At 30.1% G+C, this 15,617-nt stretch overlaps 1 protein-coding gene across 1 annotated transcript in view; it reads right to left on the bottom strand.

The window, feature by feature from the left end:
* Positions 1–228: 228 nt before the first annotated feature.
* The window catches only part of LOC143223481 (PH-interacting protein-like), a 102,596-nt gene continuing 87,207 nt past the window's right edge, over positions 229–15,617 (bottom strand). Inside the window, exons 29-32 of the mRNA XM_076451524.1 lie at positions 11,512–11,664; positions 8,943–9,246; positions 7,663–7,788; positions 229–3,851 (exon numbers count right to left, since the gene is read on the bottom strand). Coding sequence (XP_076307639.1) covers positions 3,406–3,851; positions 7,663–7,788; positions 8,943–9,246; positions 11,512–11,664 — 1,029 coding nt within the window. The 3' untranslated portion in view covers positions 229–3,405. The remainder of the gene's footprint in view (positions 3,852–7,662; positions 7,789–8,942; positions 9,247–11,511; positions 11,665–15,617) is intronic.

Consider the following 15,617-nt stretch of genomic DNA (forward strand, 5'->3'; position numbering starts at 1 on the left):
GCCAAAACATAAAGAATTAGACTTTTTAAAAAACATTTACGTTCATAAATTTTTTGTGAACTAGCTGTAAAATTTTACGAATTGCATTACCCTTTACTGGAAATTAAATTATTTTAACCTTGTGGTTTTGGTTAATAATGAAAAAGTGGTGAACATATCTTTCCTAAACCTATATATACACTTGTTAATGCACTATGCTATAATTAATTTGAAGCGTCACAAAAGAAATAACTTCAAATTTTTAACTTTGGTATATTGATACTAGATAGGAATATACAATTAGTCATATACACATATAAGCACTAAAACAGCAGAAACATATGTTAACAAAGAGTGCACAGTTTCCTTTCAAAAATACTTTCAGAAACAAATTAGAAAAAACTGAAGTTATATAATAGTGCACAAGTACGTGTAGTCAATTTTCCTGTTTGATTGAAGAATTGCATTTGGTTACTTCTAAGTCCCTCCTGGTTTACAAGAATACACATATTACTATACAACTCTTATTCATATGACACATTTCTTAACATACAAAACAGTATCATTCAGTAAAATAGAAATCACACATCAATTACTCTGGGTTTTGATAATTTTTATGATATAATAGATCACTTGGTATTAAAACTGACAGACAAAACTTATCAGTAGAGGTTTGGAAAACATATTAATCAACATCAAATTACATTTCTGAGTAAAATCATACTTACAGCTTAAACTTTCAGCTGTCTCTTGCAATCTATATCATTAACACACCACAGACCCTACAGCATGTTTAAACTACCTGTTTTTTCTTTAACAACAGGAACTCTAAAAAGGTTATAATGACATCAGTGCAGATACCACTGCTGTCAAAGAGCTCTTGCATTAGTTTCTAATTCATACATTTCATAATGCTCAATAGTGGCTGCATAAATTACATAATACAAACCATACCATTATACTCCAGTTTGAATTACAACAAGCAGTCTTAATGAAATGCATTCATTAATACTGATGTAATATTCAGTATTATATAATACTGAATAATATATAATAACAGGCCCTTCAGTATTGAAGTTTTGTTTACACATGCACAAGCAAGTTCCAAAATATCCCACACATAAAGTAACTAAATTTTTTACATACAAGGTAATTTATAGCTTTGGAAAAAAATTATAATCCTTTATATTTTGAAGAAAAACCTTGTAATAATTTGATAAAAAAAAAAACATTACTCAATAAGTATATATTATGTTTTCTACCAGGAATTACACTAACAGGCTCCTAAAATACAGTTTCCAAAAGCACATAAAATCCTCTAAATGATCACCTGTTAGTGAAACAGTAATTTTAAACTGTGGCCAAAATAGTAATAAATTCATGCAGAATACATTCACAAACATATGGAAGGCACATTCTACATGACTGGTAGTCTAGTTTTAACCCTCAAGTGTAACATGTAAGAACATAACATTCAAAACTTTCCTAAAGGCTTTTTAAAAGCTAGACCACAGTATTATTAGCAGTGAATGTGGTAACCAACATATCAATCTTGATGGATTTAAATCTGTATAACTACTTGTAAAATATTTTCTTATTCTGGAACAAACATCATTAAATCCACATATGAAGTTTTCTTACAGATCACTGTTTAATGTGTATATATATTTTTTAAATCTAACTTAAACCTTCATGAATTGCATTAGAACACAGTAAATAAAGAAATTCATACCATCAGGTTTTATTATTTGCAGCAATATCATCATTTGTTGAAAAATGCTGTGAAACTATTGAAAACAAAAAAGAAAAAGAAAGGAATCACATTTGTAGTGCATCATGGGATTGCTCTTTTGGTTTCTTACTGCCAATGAGCAGGGCAATGAGAGTAACATAATTGATACTAACATATAACACGAAGAAACTCAAATTTTCAGGACTTTTTAAGAAGTCTTATATAAAACATAAGGTACTTTAACATATAAGATATTTTAATATTTCTTATCCAGGTTTCAAAACACCCAAACTTGTAAATACACTTACTTTATCCAGATACATAGATCAAAAGAAACTATTATTTTACAATGATGACTTCAGCACAATACAAATTATACAAAATCATTAATAAGTATTCCAAGTACTGATTATTTTACTAAAAAAAATTCTAAACAGTTACAAGTTCTCTAACATGAGTCCAGTCTTTTTACAGTTCTGTTCTTTTGCACTCTAAGACAGAACAGATTTATAATATTTAATTAAAACCTTTTCAGGTTGGAAGGAATGGAAAAAAATTGTACATTTGCAGTATAACCTTATAGGAATCATGCAGTCATAACTTCACCACTCACTTCATATCTCAAAAATTTTTTTAGTGGAACTTGACCAGAAATGGAGTAGCAATATCAATGAAGAAGGATAATTAAAATGAATTGGTTTAATCACAGATGAACAATTTGTTATTTGCTCTTATAGACAAGAGTTCGCCTTACTCTGCGACCAGTGGCCTGATGTGACTGGTAAGTTTATGCATACGACAATGGGTGGTCTCTGATAGAGTTTCTTGCAGCTGAGATGGTTCACTTTCATCAGATGGACTACTTAGGTAATCCTGATCAGTCTCTTCTTGATAGTCCACTGTTTTATTACACATTCGTTGTGAACGTCTAGATGGCGTTTCTACAGACTGATTAGAGGTTAAGGCACTTCTTGTAGCTTTGGTGCTGTTACGTGTGGCAGTTCGTGAAGATCGTCTGATATCATTTTTGCTTGCATTAGCAAAATCTTTAAAGGTTGTAAGTTTCTGATATTCATAACTTGTTTTAGAATCAGACCTACAATCTAAACTTCCACTACAGTTACCAGAACTTCCACTGGGCTTGGAACTGTTTGAAGTAGACTCATTATTATTACTACTGTCTTTATCATTTAAATCTTCAGAAAAGGTGTATTTACTTGTAGAGTTTTGAGATCTTGAGCTTCTTAGTTTATTTCTAAACAGTGAGCTACCCTCATTTTTTCCTTGTTGAATATTTTCCTAGAGGAATTCTCTGCCTACTAGATTTTCTAACATTTCTTCTTTTTTCAGTTCTAAAAGCAATTTCTGTTATGATTGTTTCATTCAACTTTTCTGTTTTTACTAGTTTTTTATTTTTCTGTTTTTTGCAATAAACTCTTTTTTGGCTTCTTGGCTTTTTACCTTCACATTCTTCTTCTTCTAGAGATGTCATTTTTTCGCATTGTTCTGTTTTCAAAAAATTATTAAAATTTCTTACTTTCTTTTGCATATTTTTATTTCTTTTTAGAATTACTTCACCATAATTTTCTTCTCCACTTTGGGTAGCTTCATCAAATACAGTGCTAGTTCTTCTCTTTGAACATCTTTTTGAAAACTTATTCTGGTATGTATTTATATCTGCACCAGGCTTTGAATCAGAAAAATACTTCCTCTTTCTTAAAAAACCTGCTTTTGAATGCAGAATAATTAGGTTTCATTCCATATCCTGTGTTCATTTCTATTGTAAGATTAGAACATTCACGCATCCCAGATTTACGTTTTGTTGGTTTCCACCTCATATGTTTCATATGAACTACATCAGTCAAGTCACTTTCACCACTGTTCTGCTTGGAAGACCTTCCTATAAACCTTTGCTTATGCCTGTGATCATTATTTGATTGTAAATTAATGTTCTTCTTGTTTTTTAGTTTCCTATTAGATGCAGACATTATTTCATCATCAGACTGATTACTGTCACCACCACCACCACTGGATGCCTTCTGCTGATATGGTCCCACCATAGAATTCTCTCTTCTGTTTGTGGCAGTCGATGATCTAAGTGATCGACTTTTCTTTACAAACCCATTACTCATGTGTATGCCTGAGTACAAAAACAGAATGTAAATTAAGAAAATCCAAAATAAAATATAACTTTATTTTCCATTAAAAATTCATTTTAGCTTTAGGATGAAGTATATAAAACAAAAAAAAAAAAAAATTTATATTTATCTCAAGCTTTTCATGAAAAAGCATCTTATAAGTTACCCTAAATCTGATAATATGAAAAAAGCAAAACTGAGACTGTTTGTAGCATTTAAAACTAACTACTTGTTTTACATGTAGGTGACCTAAAACTTAAAGCAAGAAAAAACATTAATATTTTGAAAAAAGAAAAAAAAAAAGAATGTGATTTATTTTAGGAGTTCATTAGACTTCAAGGATCTGTTTGGAGATATTTCAATGCACTAGAGATGGGCCTGAGCTAAGAGGGCAAACATTTGTTTCCAAACAAGATTGAGCAAGTCTTTTAAAACTTCCAAAGTGTATTTATTTTACAAAAGCCAAAATGCATCATAGAAAGTAAAAAAATATTAAATATAATACAATAAAAGTTGGACTAAAAAAAGAAAATGTGGCATTATCAATACGATATTACCAGTCTCTGGCACCAAATTGTAATGACAAGTTTAATTACTGGAAAATCCTTTCATAAAAGTTTATTAAGTAAGAATAAAAATTTGATTAGTCATACAATAAAAACTAAATTTGTAGAATAAAAATCCAGAAACAACAAATATCCAAAAAAAGAGATGCTTTAATTTCTAATAACTTCTCTGGGTAAAATTCTATTACTAATACATCTAATGGTGAATGGACAGTTTGAAAATACAAAAACTGTTGTGATTTAATTAATTATGGGATTTTTCTGAGGAAAGCTATAAAGGTTAATAATTTTAATTGGAGTATCTTTCAAATAATAAGAAATGAAACACATACTGGTATCACTGATCAAAACCCAGGAACACACGTATACAACTCTCAATCAAATCAAAAATAAAAATTGCCTCATCAACCAATGAAGATCTAAAACTTAATCAATCAGTATGGCTTCAGTATCACCAACCAATCACAACCAACATTACACATTCTCACCAAATACAAAGCACAACCAGTTCTGATGAGAGAAAAATCTTAAAATGTTATCACCATAGTTTTCTTTACTGAAACCCTTTCAACAAAGTTTTGTTATCAACATATGACAGTTACTTCCCATTTTCACTTTTGTTTCATTAGAACATGTAATATACATATGTTACAATATTAGGTTTAAGATATGATGTGCATAAGACTTCATGGTTAATGCCAACTGTGAAGGGTTTTGTTGAAGGTGTTATGAAGTTGCTGCATTCTGTGTATTAGACATGCAACCTAACTACAAGATGTCTAGGAGCTGTAGATATCAGGAGATCATATATGAAGATGTTCCTTTGGATATTATAAAATGTTTTGATCAGCAGACTGACGTTCAGCTCTAGCTCAGTGATAAATGTCACAAACAATGACTTGTATTTAAAGTGATAACATTAGTGTCTTACAATGGTTTGCCCAGTTACCAGGTCTTAAGGACGTGCACATCTGGAAGGACAGTTGGTTCAACAATATATGACAGAAATCCAGAAATCATCACCTGGCTATGTATTTGAAAACAACAGAAAAATAAACAATTGGAATGTAGTTCACAGCATGCTTTGCAGAGTGATAACATTAGTCAGGTCAAGGATAACACTGTACTATTTTTTAACAGTCATCAAAAGGAACTTCTTATTTTACTGGATGTCCAAATTCTTTTGACATGAGTACATGTATTCTGGGGTCATAAGCAACTATACAAGGCCGTGAAAATAATACTAGCTCTGAGAGAATAGCATCACAGACATACTAGAAGCATTAAATAGATACAGAGTGAACTATAATTTCACATAAATTTTCTGCATAACAACTATAAACCAATTAAAACTGTGTATAGTGCTCATTGCATTGCTCTGTGTTGTTTCATATTAGAGCATTCTCCAGTTACTATCCATGTATCAAACAATGTGGCTTTGTTTTGATACTAGAGCAATTTGAAACAATGTCATTTTATTTCATTACTAGAGTGTTAAAATATTGTTGAATTACTTTATCAGGTGTAGCATTCACCAGTTACTGTACTATCAATTCAAGTGTGAAGCAATGTTGCCATATTCCATTACTAGAGCATACCAATGTTGGACTAGTTTACTTGATGCATTGTAATATATTGTTCACCAAAGAGAGCAAAGAATGCAAACACATGTTCGCACACATTGTCTAAGAACGTTTTCTTTTTTATTCTGCTCCAAACACACCTTGCTTCCACCATTTCAACATGGCTCAAAAGGAGTCATCTAGTAACAGTAAAATGCCATTTGACAAGATGTCCAAGAAAACAATTAACTTTGGTATTAAGCTGTTTTGTCCTTTATCATTCTTATATGCATGTTTTGTATAGTACACTGTAGCTAACAAAAAAGCCATGTTTCACTCTTTAAGTTTATACTTAACTGAATGATCATCAAGCACTAGTTTCTGTCATGTTTCTTATCAATATAATAAGGATACTTATGTCAAGTACTGTGAAAAAAATTGTGACATATCTATAACAGAATTTCTTGATTTGTCTGATGTCAACCAGTTGTGAATTATAAAAATTTTAATTCTGCAAAATAAATTATTATTAAAAATTTTAAAAATGATACAGTAACACCTTCACATTTCACATTTTGATGACTATAAAATCATTATAAAGCAATATATATGTGTTCAATGTAATATTACACCATTAACACCACAAATCCAGCAGGTAGCTTAAAGACAGTTAACATTACCTTATATAAATTGTGAAGTCATTCTCATTTTCTTTTATTAAATTTAAATGTCACCCCTTATTTATCATTGGATTTCAGGAATAGCTGAACCAGAAGAAAGACTAGCTTTTTTTTTTTTCTGTCAGATTTCACATCAAGATATATTCATAAGATATTTTAAAAAAACAGGGTTGATGTATGTGCTACCTTAAGATGACTTTAAGTTAGTTCAGTTTCAACTAGAAGTAGTATTTTGATTTTTAATTTAAATTCTATTTGTGATTTTTTGAATATTTCAGCACTGTATTTCTCAAATTTTTCTTCTTTATGAATAAACATTTACTGATTATTTGTGACCACAGCATTTACTCAGTATTTTCCATTTGCTCTTTGTGAAGATTAACAACAAAGACTATAATTGGTTTAAAATAACACTAACTCTAAGTGGCTTGGTTACCATAATATGTTTAATAATTATATCATCCCATTCAAAAGACTATCTTTATATCACAGTTATTACCTTCTCTTACAATATACATATGCACTGTTGAATGTATTAATCCAATTAAGATTCCTATTTTAGGCTTTAAATGATTCTGAATTTTTTAAAAGCAGTAAAAGCTTTTCCCAAACTTCAAGTTGCAAACAGAAGTAGTTACATAATTATGTTTTACTTAGAACTTTCATATAAATTATACCTAAAAAGGTTTTTTTTATATAAGTATCATTTGTAATGTATCACTAACTAAATTTCACAAATTAATACAAAAAGTTTTATTTTATCCTTCACCTTTAATGGTAGTTAAAAGCTACTTTCAGAAGTGTTCAAATTATATATTTATGAAGATAAAACATTTAGAAGCTGTTGTCTCCATACTCAATTGGTAATAATTGGTATGAACTTGAAGTTTTTTTAGCCCAATCTAGAGTGGGAATGAAATTAAAATAGCCATCAGCAAAGTTTTATGGTCAAAATATAAAAATAATGTAATATTAATAAGAAGAATTATAGTGACCAAAACATACCTAAATGTCTCTTATGGGTCGTTTTAGTTACCACTCGTGACTTGGAAAAGGAAGTCACCCTATTGTTTTCATTAAACTTCTTTTCATTCTCTCTTGAGCTAAGGATTCCCTTCTTTCTCTTAGAAGCTATCGAAAAGTTGAAAAACAAAAAACATGTTCATGTTCATTATTAAGTACTGTAGCTACAGGTATTATAAGTAAAAATAACTGAAATATAAAAAAGAAAAAGTTGTAATATCAATGAATAAACCATTTTAAAAATAGGGTTGTAATGATTATGTTTATCTTTTATCTTTAGAAAATTCACAACAATTTTACAAAATTACACTGCACAACAAAGTTTTTGCTTCTTGAACACTGTTGGGTGTTCCTTATAGATTTTTGGCTGCTGATCACGAAAATCCCATCCAAATTTGTCCATCACATACTGTTTCATCGAAATCTTCAGTTTTGCTACAATGGAAAAAAGATACAAGGGCAATTGGAATCCGTCAATGCTTGCTGATTACTGTTGGACACTGCAATGTGATGCACCAGACATTGAATACAAACGAAAATCAGGAGCAAAACACTTTTAATTAAGTTGAACTTATTCGTGTGTTAGAAACATAAATGCAATTAAATACGTTATTGCCGGTAAAGAGTTAACTGTCTATTTCTCAGAGTTCCTACGTGATGAAGCAAAACCAAAACTATATTTGTGCATACCAAACAGGTACCTGTCACAATCAGCAAAAACTTTACAAAAAAATTGTTGTGCAGTGTGATCAACCTTTCAAAGAAGTTTGTAAAATAAAACTTTGAGCATTTTCTAATTACCTGGTGCACCATAATGTGAAAACATTCAGTTAGAGCACACTTCTTTCTAAAACATATTAGAAATATAATAATTTTAACATAATAGGTGATGCCATTGTTTTTATTGAGCTTTGGTTTGATGCACCATAACAATTACATTTAAAAAAATGAAAACGTGCATACTCATGTAGATCTAAGTTATTGTAGCTTGTAATTCTATCAACGTACTCTTATTAATTAAAAAAAACAGGATTGATGTTAAAAAAATCCAAGCTAATTTCCCTTCACTACCAAGCATCTGAGTATTTATGGGAAATTACTTTATATCAAAGTAATTTTATTTCTAGCAGAGGTTTTGTCAGAAATACTAAAAATATACCTACTGCATTTTATTTACTTTTTTATTATGTCTTGAAAATTACAATTCTCTCTTTCATGCCATCTGTTAGTCTTCTTGCATGCATAATATCATTTCTACTTACAAATTTCTCCTCCATTTGAAGAACTGGGTCCTGCTTCATCCAAAGATCCAGACCCTCGATAATGACTAGTTCTGGCAGTTAGGGGTTCTTGTTGGCTTGATGATGAGGCAGCTCTCAAAGCAGGATGATTTGCTGGCAGGCTGAGCCAATCAGCAATTGCTAGTGGTAAGGGCCTTCTACGATTACTAGCATACTTATTATTACGCATCTTTTCTTCATATTTTACTGCTGACCTCCAGTCACTTGTGATTGCCCTGATGTGTTCTTCAAACATTGCTGACAAACGAATTGTCATTCCATAGATCTAGTAAAACATAAAAAAAATTAACTAATTAAAAATTGTCTTCAAAATTTTTATAATGAAAAATGCACAAACTGAAATTAAATAATATCTGATATTTGCTCAATGTGACTTCAGGAAATAATTCTAACTGATATACAAATACCCAATTAAAACCTTTCATGTTGTTCAAACATTTATGTTTAATATTATAAAGATATCTGCAGCTGACATACATGATTACATGTTGTCCACAAAATAATAAACTACTTATTTCATTACAATTGTCCAACATAATAATTTAATTAAATGTAAAACTTTAATTTCATATAGTTCCTCTCAACTCACTTACAAATACACAACATAAGAATTTTTACATTATGCATGTGTAGTGTAATAGAATCCAGTTGCTGAAATTATCCAACACAAGTATTTTAACATGATCAGAGATGCCAAATGTCTCTACTTTGATGAATTCATTCTGATTTTTAATCACGCATCATGCCATTATGATCATACTATTCAATATCTGATTTTTCTTTTTTTATACATTTTGCAGATTTAATGTAACACAGTCCAGTATATTTGTAATGAGGGTAAAATGAAAAAAGAACATCATAGAGATTGTAGTCCTTTAATCATTTGTATTCAAATCAGATGGGGTTGCTTATGTAAGACTGAATAAAATATTAGTGAATCAGAAATAATATTGATAGCTACCCCATTCAGAAGCTAAGACAGCCATGTTAGTTTTATGAGAAAATATCAAAGTGAAACCAATCTAGCCAAGAACATTTTTCTGAAAAATCACAAGAAAAAGAATTCCATATATCTGTGTTAGAATGCCACCCTCAAAACAAAGACAAATCTAAAGTCACTGGTAAGTTTACTACTTGAATGGTACTCATAAAATAAAGTGAATGTGAAAATAACAAAAAACAAATCATAATAGTTGCTGTTATAGATATATATCAATTGGAATATATGGCTAGATGCTGTCCAATAAAAAAAGTGGGTTGGTTATTGTTTTTGTTTGTTCTGTTAGCAGACTGTTGTTATGTGCATTGAAGGTATGAAAGTTTTGGTTGCTTTTATAATGCTAATGCTTATGAAATCTGCAAACACTATTCATTTGTCACTGTAGTAACTAGAGTTGATACAAAAGAAAGCTCAAAAACCAGTATTTGTTAAAGTTTTATTATCAGTGCAATAATTTGTGAGTTCAATCTACAACAATTGAAATAGTCATTCCGATTCCTTTGCTCCATTTTCTTTCTGGTTAATAATGTTTAATAACGAGACAAATATAACATCCTAATATTTTGTTACAGCCATATAACTTTCAAATTCTTGTTCATGTAATTAATATATTATTAATCCTTTATCACCTGCACCCTTATATTTATGCTAATTACAGTAATGGGACAAAACTCATCCATACACAATAAAGGATTAATAATTGTATGCAATGAAAAACTTACCACTCATTATGTATTCATTTTCAATAAAATATTATAGCATTTACAAATATTAAACCACATCGCACCAAACATGCTCGCCCTTTCAGTTGTGGGGACATTATAATGTGACGGTCAATCCCACTATTTGTTGGTAAAAAAGTAGCCCAAGAGTTGGCAGTGGGTGGTGATAACTAGCTGCATTCCCTCTAGTCTTACACTGCTAAATTAGGGATAGATAGTGCAGATAGCCCTCATGTAGCTTGTGCAAAATTCAAAAACAAATAAACATTAATTTTTTTTGTAGTATTAGGCACATATGAATTTGTTACCGATGCATGACCTAATGCAAGTTGTTATATCTACTTGCCATGAAAAACATTGAAGTAAAAAGAGAAAAAAAAAGTAAATTAGTGTTGTTTCTTTGATTTAACAATGTAAGACTTTTCAACAGTTCCATTATTAGTTATCTATATATAAATTCTTTAATTGCATTAAATTTCATGTTTCAAAATGAAGTTAAAAAGACACTGAAAAAAGTACCTGGAAAAAATTGAACACAATATATAACTAATGAAATTTTCTGCATAGTTCACATTATGTAGCCATAGCATATGGATCTGTACCCCACTGATGAAAACATGCTTTTATGTATTCCAATAATTACTGTTAAAAGAAAATATAAGATTTAAAATTTGATAAACAAACAAAAAGTGCAAATCTGTAAATTTAAAACATAAATTCAATTTGCCTTCTTAATAAACATTTACCTTTCACTGAACTGTTTCTACTAAAAAAAAGATTACTTGTATAATGACAATAAAAATCTCACCCTTGATCTTTTGTTAGTATTATAGTTTCTCGAGTTTTGAAAAATGAGTCTCATATCTTTACAAAACTGCACAGGAGTGTTGTAATGTCCTGTTTGCAAGCGTTCTTTGACTGTGCTGAGATCTACAGGATGGTCAATGATATCTCTATAATCCTATAAGAAAAAAAATGAACTGCTCTTAGAAAAAAAGCAAGCAAGTTATTTATAAATACTAGTGATACAAAAATAAATAAAAAACAGACACTATTCAGTAAAAATGATATAATTCCTAACAAACTTGTGCAGCAGACTCAATGGCCAGTTAACTTACGAATACTTAAAATGGATACTCACATACTTCTAAAACAAATAAGTACCCCTTTTAGACTGTAATATATATTGAAAAACCAAAAATGGTGTGGAAAACAGAGGCAGTGGGTTAAGAGGTTTGAAAAGGCTTAGGTTCCTCAGATAAACCAGTTCTCACATTGCATAAGTCTCACCAACTCAAAAATATTGTAAATTACTTGTGGAAAGTGACACTGGGAGGTACTAAAAAATGTTTGATTCAAGAGGCAGAAAATATTTGTGGCAAACAAAAGAATAAGGACCTAGAGAGAAGAAAGCACGGTGATGGAGCAAAAAAAAAAAAAAGTATAACAAACCATCATGAAAAAGAAAGAATCCTTTGTAGAATGGCAGATGAAGAAGGATGAATATTCATGAATAGTCTATATAAAAAGTAAGAAAGGATTTAAGAGAACAATTGCAGTTGTAGAGAAAATGGCAATTAAAACTTTGTATGGAAACTTGGAGATACTAAAAAGGGAGAAGAAGGAATGTATTGGAATAGACAGAAAACTTTAGATAATTGACAAGTACAATCTTGAGTTAAGGAAAACACCAGAAAGCTGTGAGAGATAGGGTCCAGATGAATTGAAGAAAATGGAAAGAAGTAGCCACAGTCATCTGTGACAAAAGGTTACCAAGGGCACTGAAAAAAAGAAAAGAAGGCTTACTGATAAGAACAGAAATAAGACTGCTGAGATGGCTGTTGGAAATGTTCTTGAAAAAGAAAAAAACAAATAAGGAAATGGTAGCAGTCTGTAAAATAGAGGAAAAGATAAAAGATGCAAGACTGAGTTGGTTCAGTCATGTGAAGAGAGGAGGAGAAGAACAAGCAATAAGGAGAACACTAATGTTTCTAGTAGCCAGCATGAAGAAGAGTGGAAATGCCAGTAGAGTGTTGGGATTAAATGAGACATGAATGAGAATGAAATTTCAGTAAGCCTAAGAATGAATAAAGATGATTGAAGCAAGGCAACAAGTGAGAAAGATGCCAACTTCTGTTTCAAAGAAAAGCCAAAGAAACAGAAGTGGAAAGAGACACACACAAAGTAAAAGAGAGAGTATGACTGTTGTTAAAGAGTTTTTTTTATTTTATTTAGGAGCACAAACCCATTCTTTTTGACTATGCAATTCTCATATGTGACAGAATAGCATGCTTTAGCATTTCACACACTGGGATCCCAATGCAAAACAGAGTTGCAAGACTATCATAGAAAGGTCACAAGATTATAAAAAAACACTGCAGTAACAGATATTTTAAGAGTATATATAATAAGTTGCTTCACTTTGTGTTCGAGTGTGGGGAAAGTCATCACAGCTTAAAATATCTTTGAGGGGAGGGGATACCACAAAAGAAGTTTGAAAACCTCTGGCCTACCAAAACAAAAGACTCGTGTACTGCCAATGAACAGAGCCACTGTATAAGCAAAGCTACAATTATTTCCTGCATCCACAATTACTAAAAAATGTCAAAATTTGTATATGCTGAGTGTTTATCTTAATATAAAACATCAATTAGGAGACCTACTTTGTTTCCTTAAAGTTGGTTATTCATGGGACTGGATGAGTCACCAGGGACATAACATATTCTCTTGTTGTTAGTAAAAATTATGTCTGAGACAACATCGTTGTTCGTACAAGAATGTCTCTCAGTCTCATGGATAGTGCTTGCATAGAGAGAGACTGTTGTATGTATTACTATATTTTTTGTTTTTGTATAGACTGTAAAACTAAGAGAAATAAGTTATTTGTTTTCTCAAGACATATTTTGGTTTTAGTCAAAATGTTACCTTTGTTTTCATGTGCATTCACAGAATACATTTTCAGATTTTATAGATTAGCTGAGTATGAGTAAAGCAAGTGAAAACAATAATATTAAAGTACTGAGATATAATTAATTCTTACAGCTTGTTAAATAAATTTATGTGTAATATTAAATCTAAAGACCTCAGGGACTGACATCAAGTTCTGATACTGTATATAATCACAGGATGTATTTAGAAATAAGGAAGATGTGTTCCACTGCTATAAATAATCATTATGACAACATGTAACATATTAAAGAAAGTTTTATAAAAACACTACAAAAAATTGGTATGGACAACAGCATATAAAAGGAAAACATCAGTTACTGCTATAAGAGTTAATGAACATAATTATAACACAAATGACATGGCTCATTCAAAAAATATATTGGATTTCAACATTTTTTGTGATTAACAAAGTAATATGTGCACATGAAATAAGACAAAATTTGTACATAATCCTTTGTATGTTAAATCAGAAAGATTAGGCCCAGCTTTTTACTTTAAACAAGTGTTGTAAATATTATATGAATCGGTTGATTTTTCTTCAATATACATTGATACTATTTGGGAAATAAAGTATTCTGTAAAATCATTTATATGAGATTTATCTTATTATATCAGACTTTCTGATTTACATATTTCTATTAAAACAAAATAAATTTATTTCTTGAAAAAAAAATCAGTTATATTATTCTATTTCATCACAACTTCAATGTAGATTTTTGGCAAACCATATCATCCAGCTTGATAAAATGCTGTACAATCATGTTGAATTGTTTATAAACAAAGCTATAATATTCTTTAACATCCCAAAGAAATTAAATCATATAGATACAAAAAAAGTCTGAGACGGTAAAATCTGCCATAAGTTTAATGAACTTATTATCTTTATTAAAATGAAAAGACAGATGATTAAAATATTTTTTATTCAAAAGAGAATATTATTAACAAATAAAAAGTTTGTTTTTAAACACAAAGGACACAGGTTCCAAAACTCAGTTTTCAGTGTTATAAGACTTCAGACTTATTGCTGAGCCACAGGGAGCTACAAATAAAAAGAAAATTATTAAATGCCCTCTCATAACATAAATATTTTCATATGGCCAAAGTTCTTACAAGAAAAGAAAATCTGTGGTCTGGCCTTAATACTTAAACCAGTTCGTATTAATATTCAAGCTCCCAGCCTTGTTTCTTACACTTATTTTCATATACGTTTATTTCTTATACTTTTACAGGCTGTCAAACAAGTGTAAGGAACAAGGCTGTAAGCTTCAACGTTAATAAGAATCAACACAGGTATTAAAGTATAGGCTATAAATTTTGTTTTTCAAATAGAATGAACTTATATTGAGTGTAACCTATCCTGCTATTTTGTTTTACTTTATTCGGCCAAAATCTTGTATATTTTCTTTGTCATTACAACAATTGTAACCATTTTATGCATTTTCAAAAGGTAGAAAAGATGTTATGAAGGGTTTAAGTAAGAATACAAAAAAAAATGACTGTTTTTATAATGAAAGCTGTGAAAAAAGTGATGTGTCATTGATGAGTGACTTTCAGACAGCTTGTGCAGTAGTATTTCTACAGAATAAGTTCTTAAGTAAAAATATTGATCTTCTTTTCAGCATTCATTATCTTCAATGTGGTAATCAGAATTACTAAAATAGTTATCCTAGGGTCATATTATAAAGTTATATTCATAAATCTTTGCAACATAAATTATCTCACTTGTTAAAGTGTTAAATGCTGAAAGCTGGTGAAGCAATATGGAACAAACAGGTCTAATATTTGTGATCAGTATGATACTAGACTGCAAATATATTAAAATAACTAAATTACAGATGCTGATTTTTGTAATGCAAATAAAATCACAAACCCATCTTACAAGTACTGATATTGAACAAAAATCCTATTTAGTAGTGATGTGAGGTAGACGATAGTAAGAATTAAAACAGCATTTCTACCCACTTT

Source organism: Tachypleus tridentatus, chromosome 8, assembly GCF_004210375.1.
Source record: "Tachypleus tridentatus isolate NWPU-2018 chromosome 8, ASM421037v1, whole genome shotgun sequence".
Taxonomy (NCBI): Eukaryota; Metazoa; Arthropoda; class Merostomata; order Xiphosura; family Limulidae; genus Tachypleus; species Tachypleus tridentatus.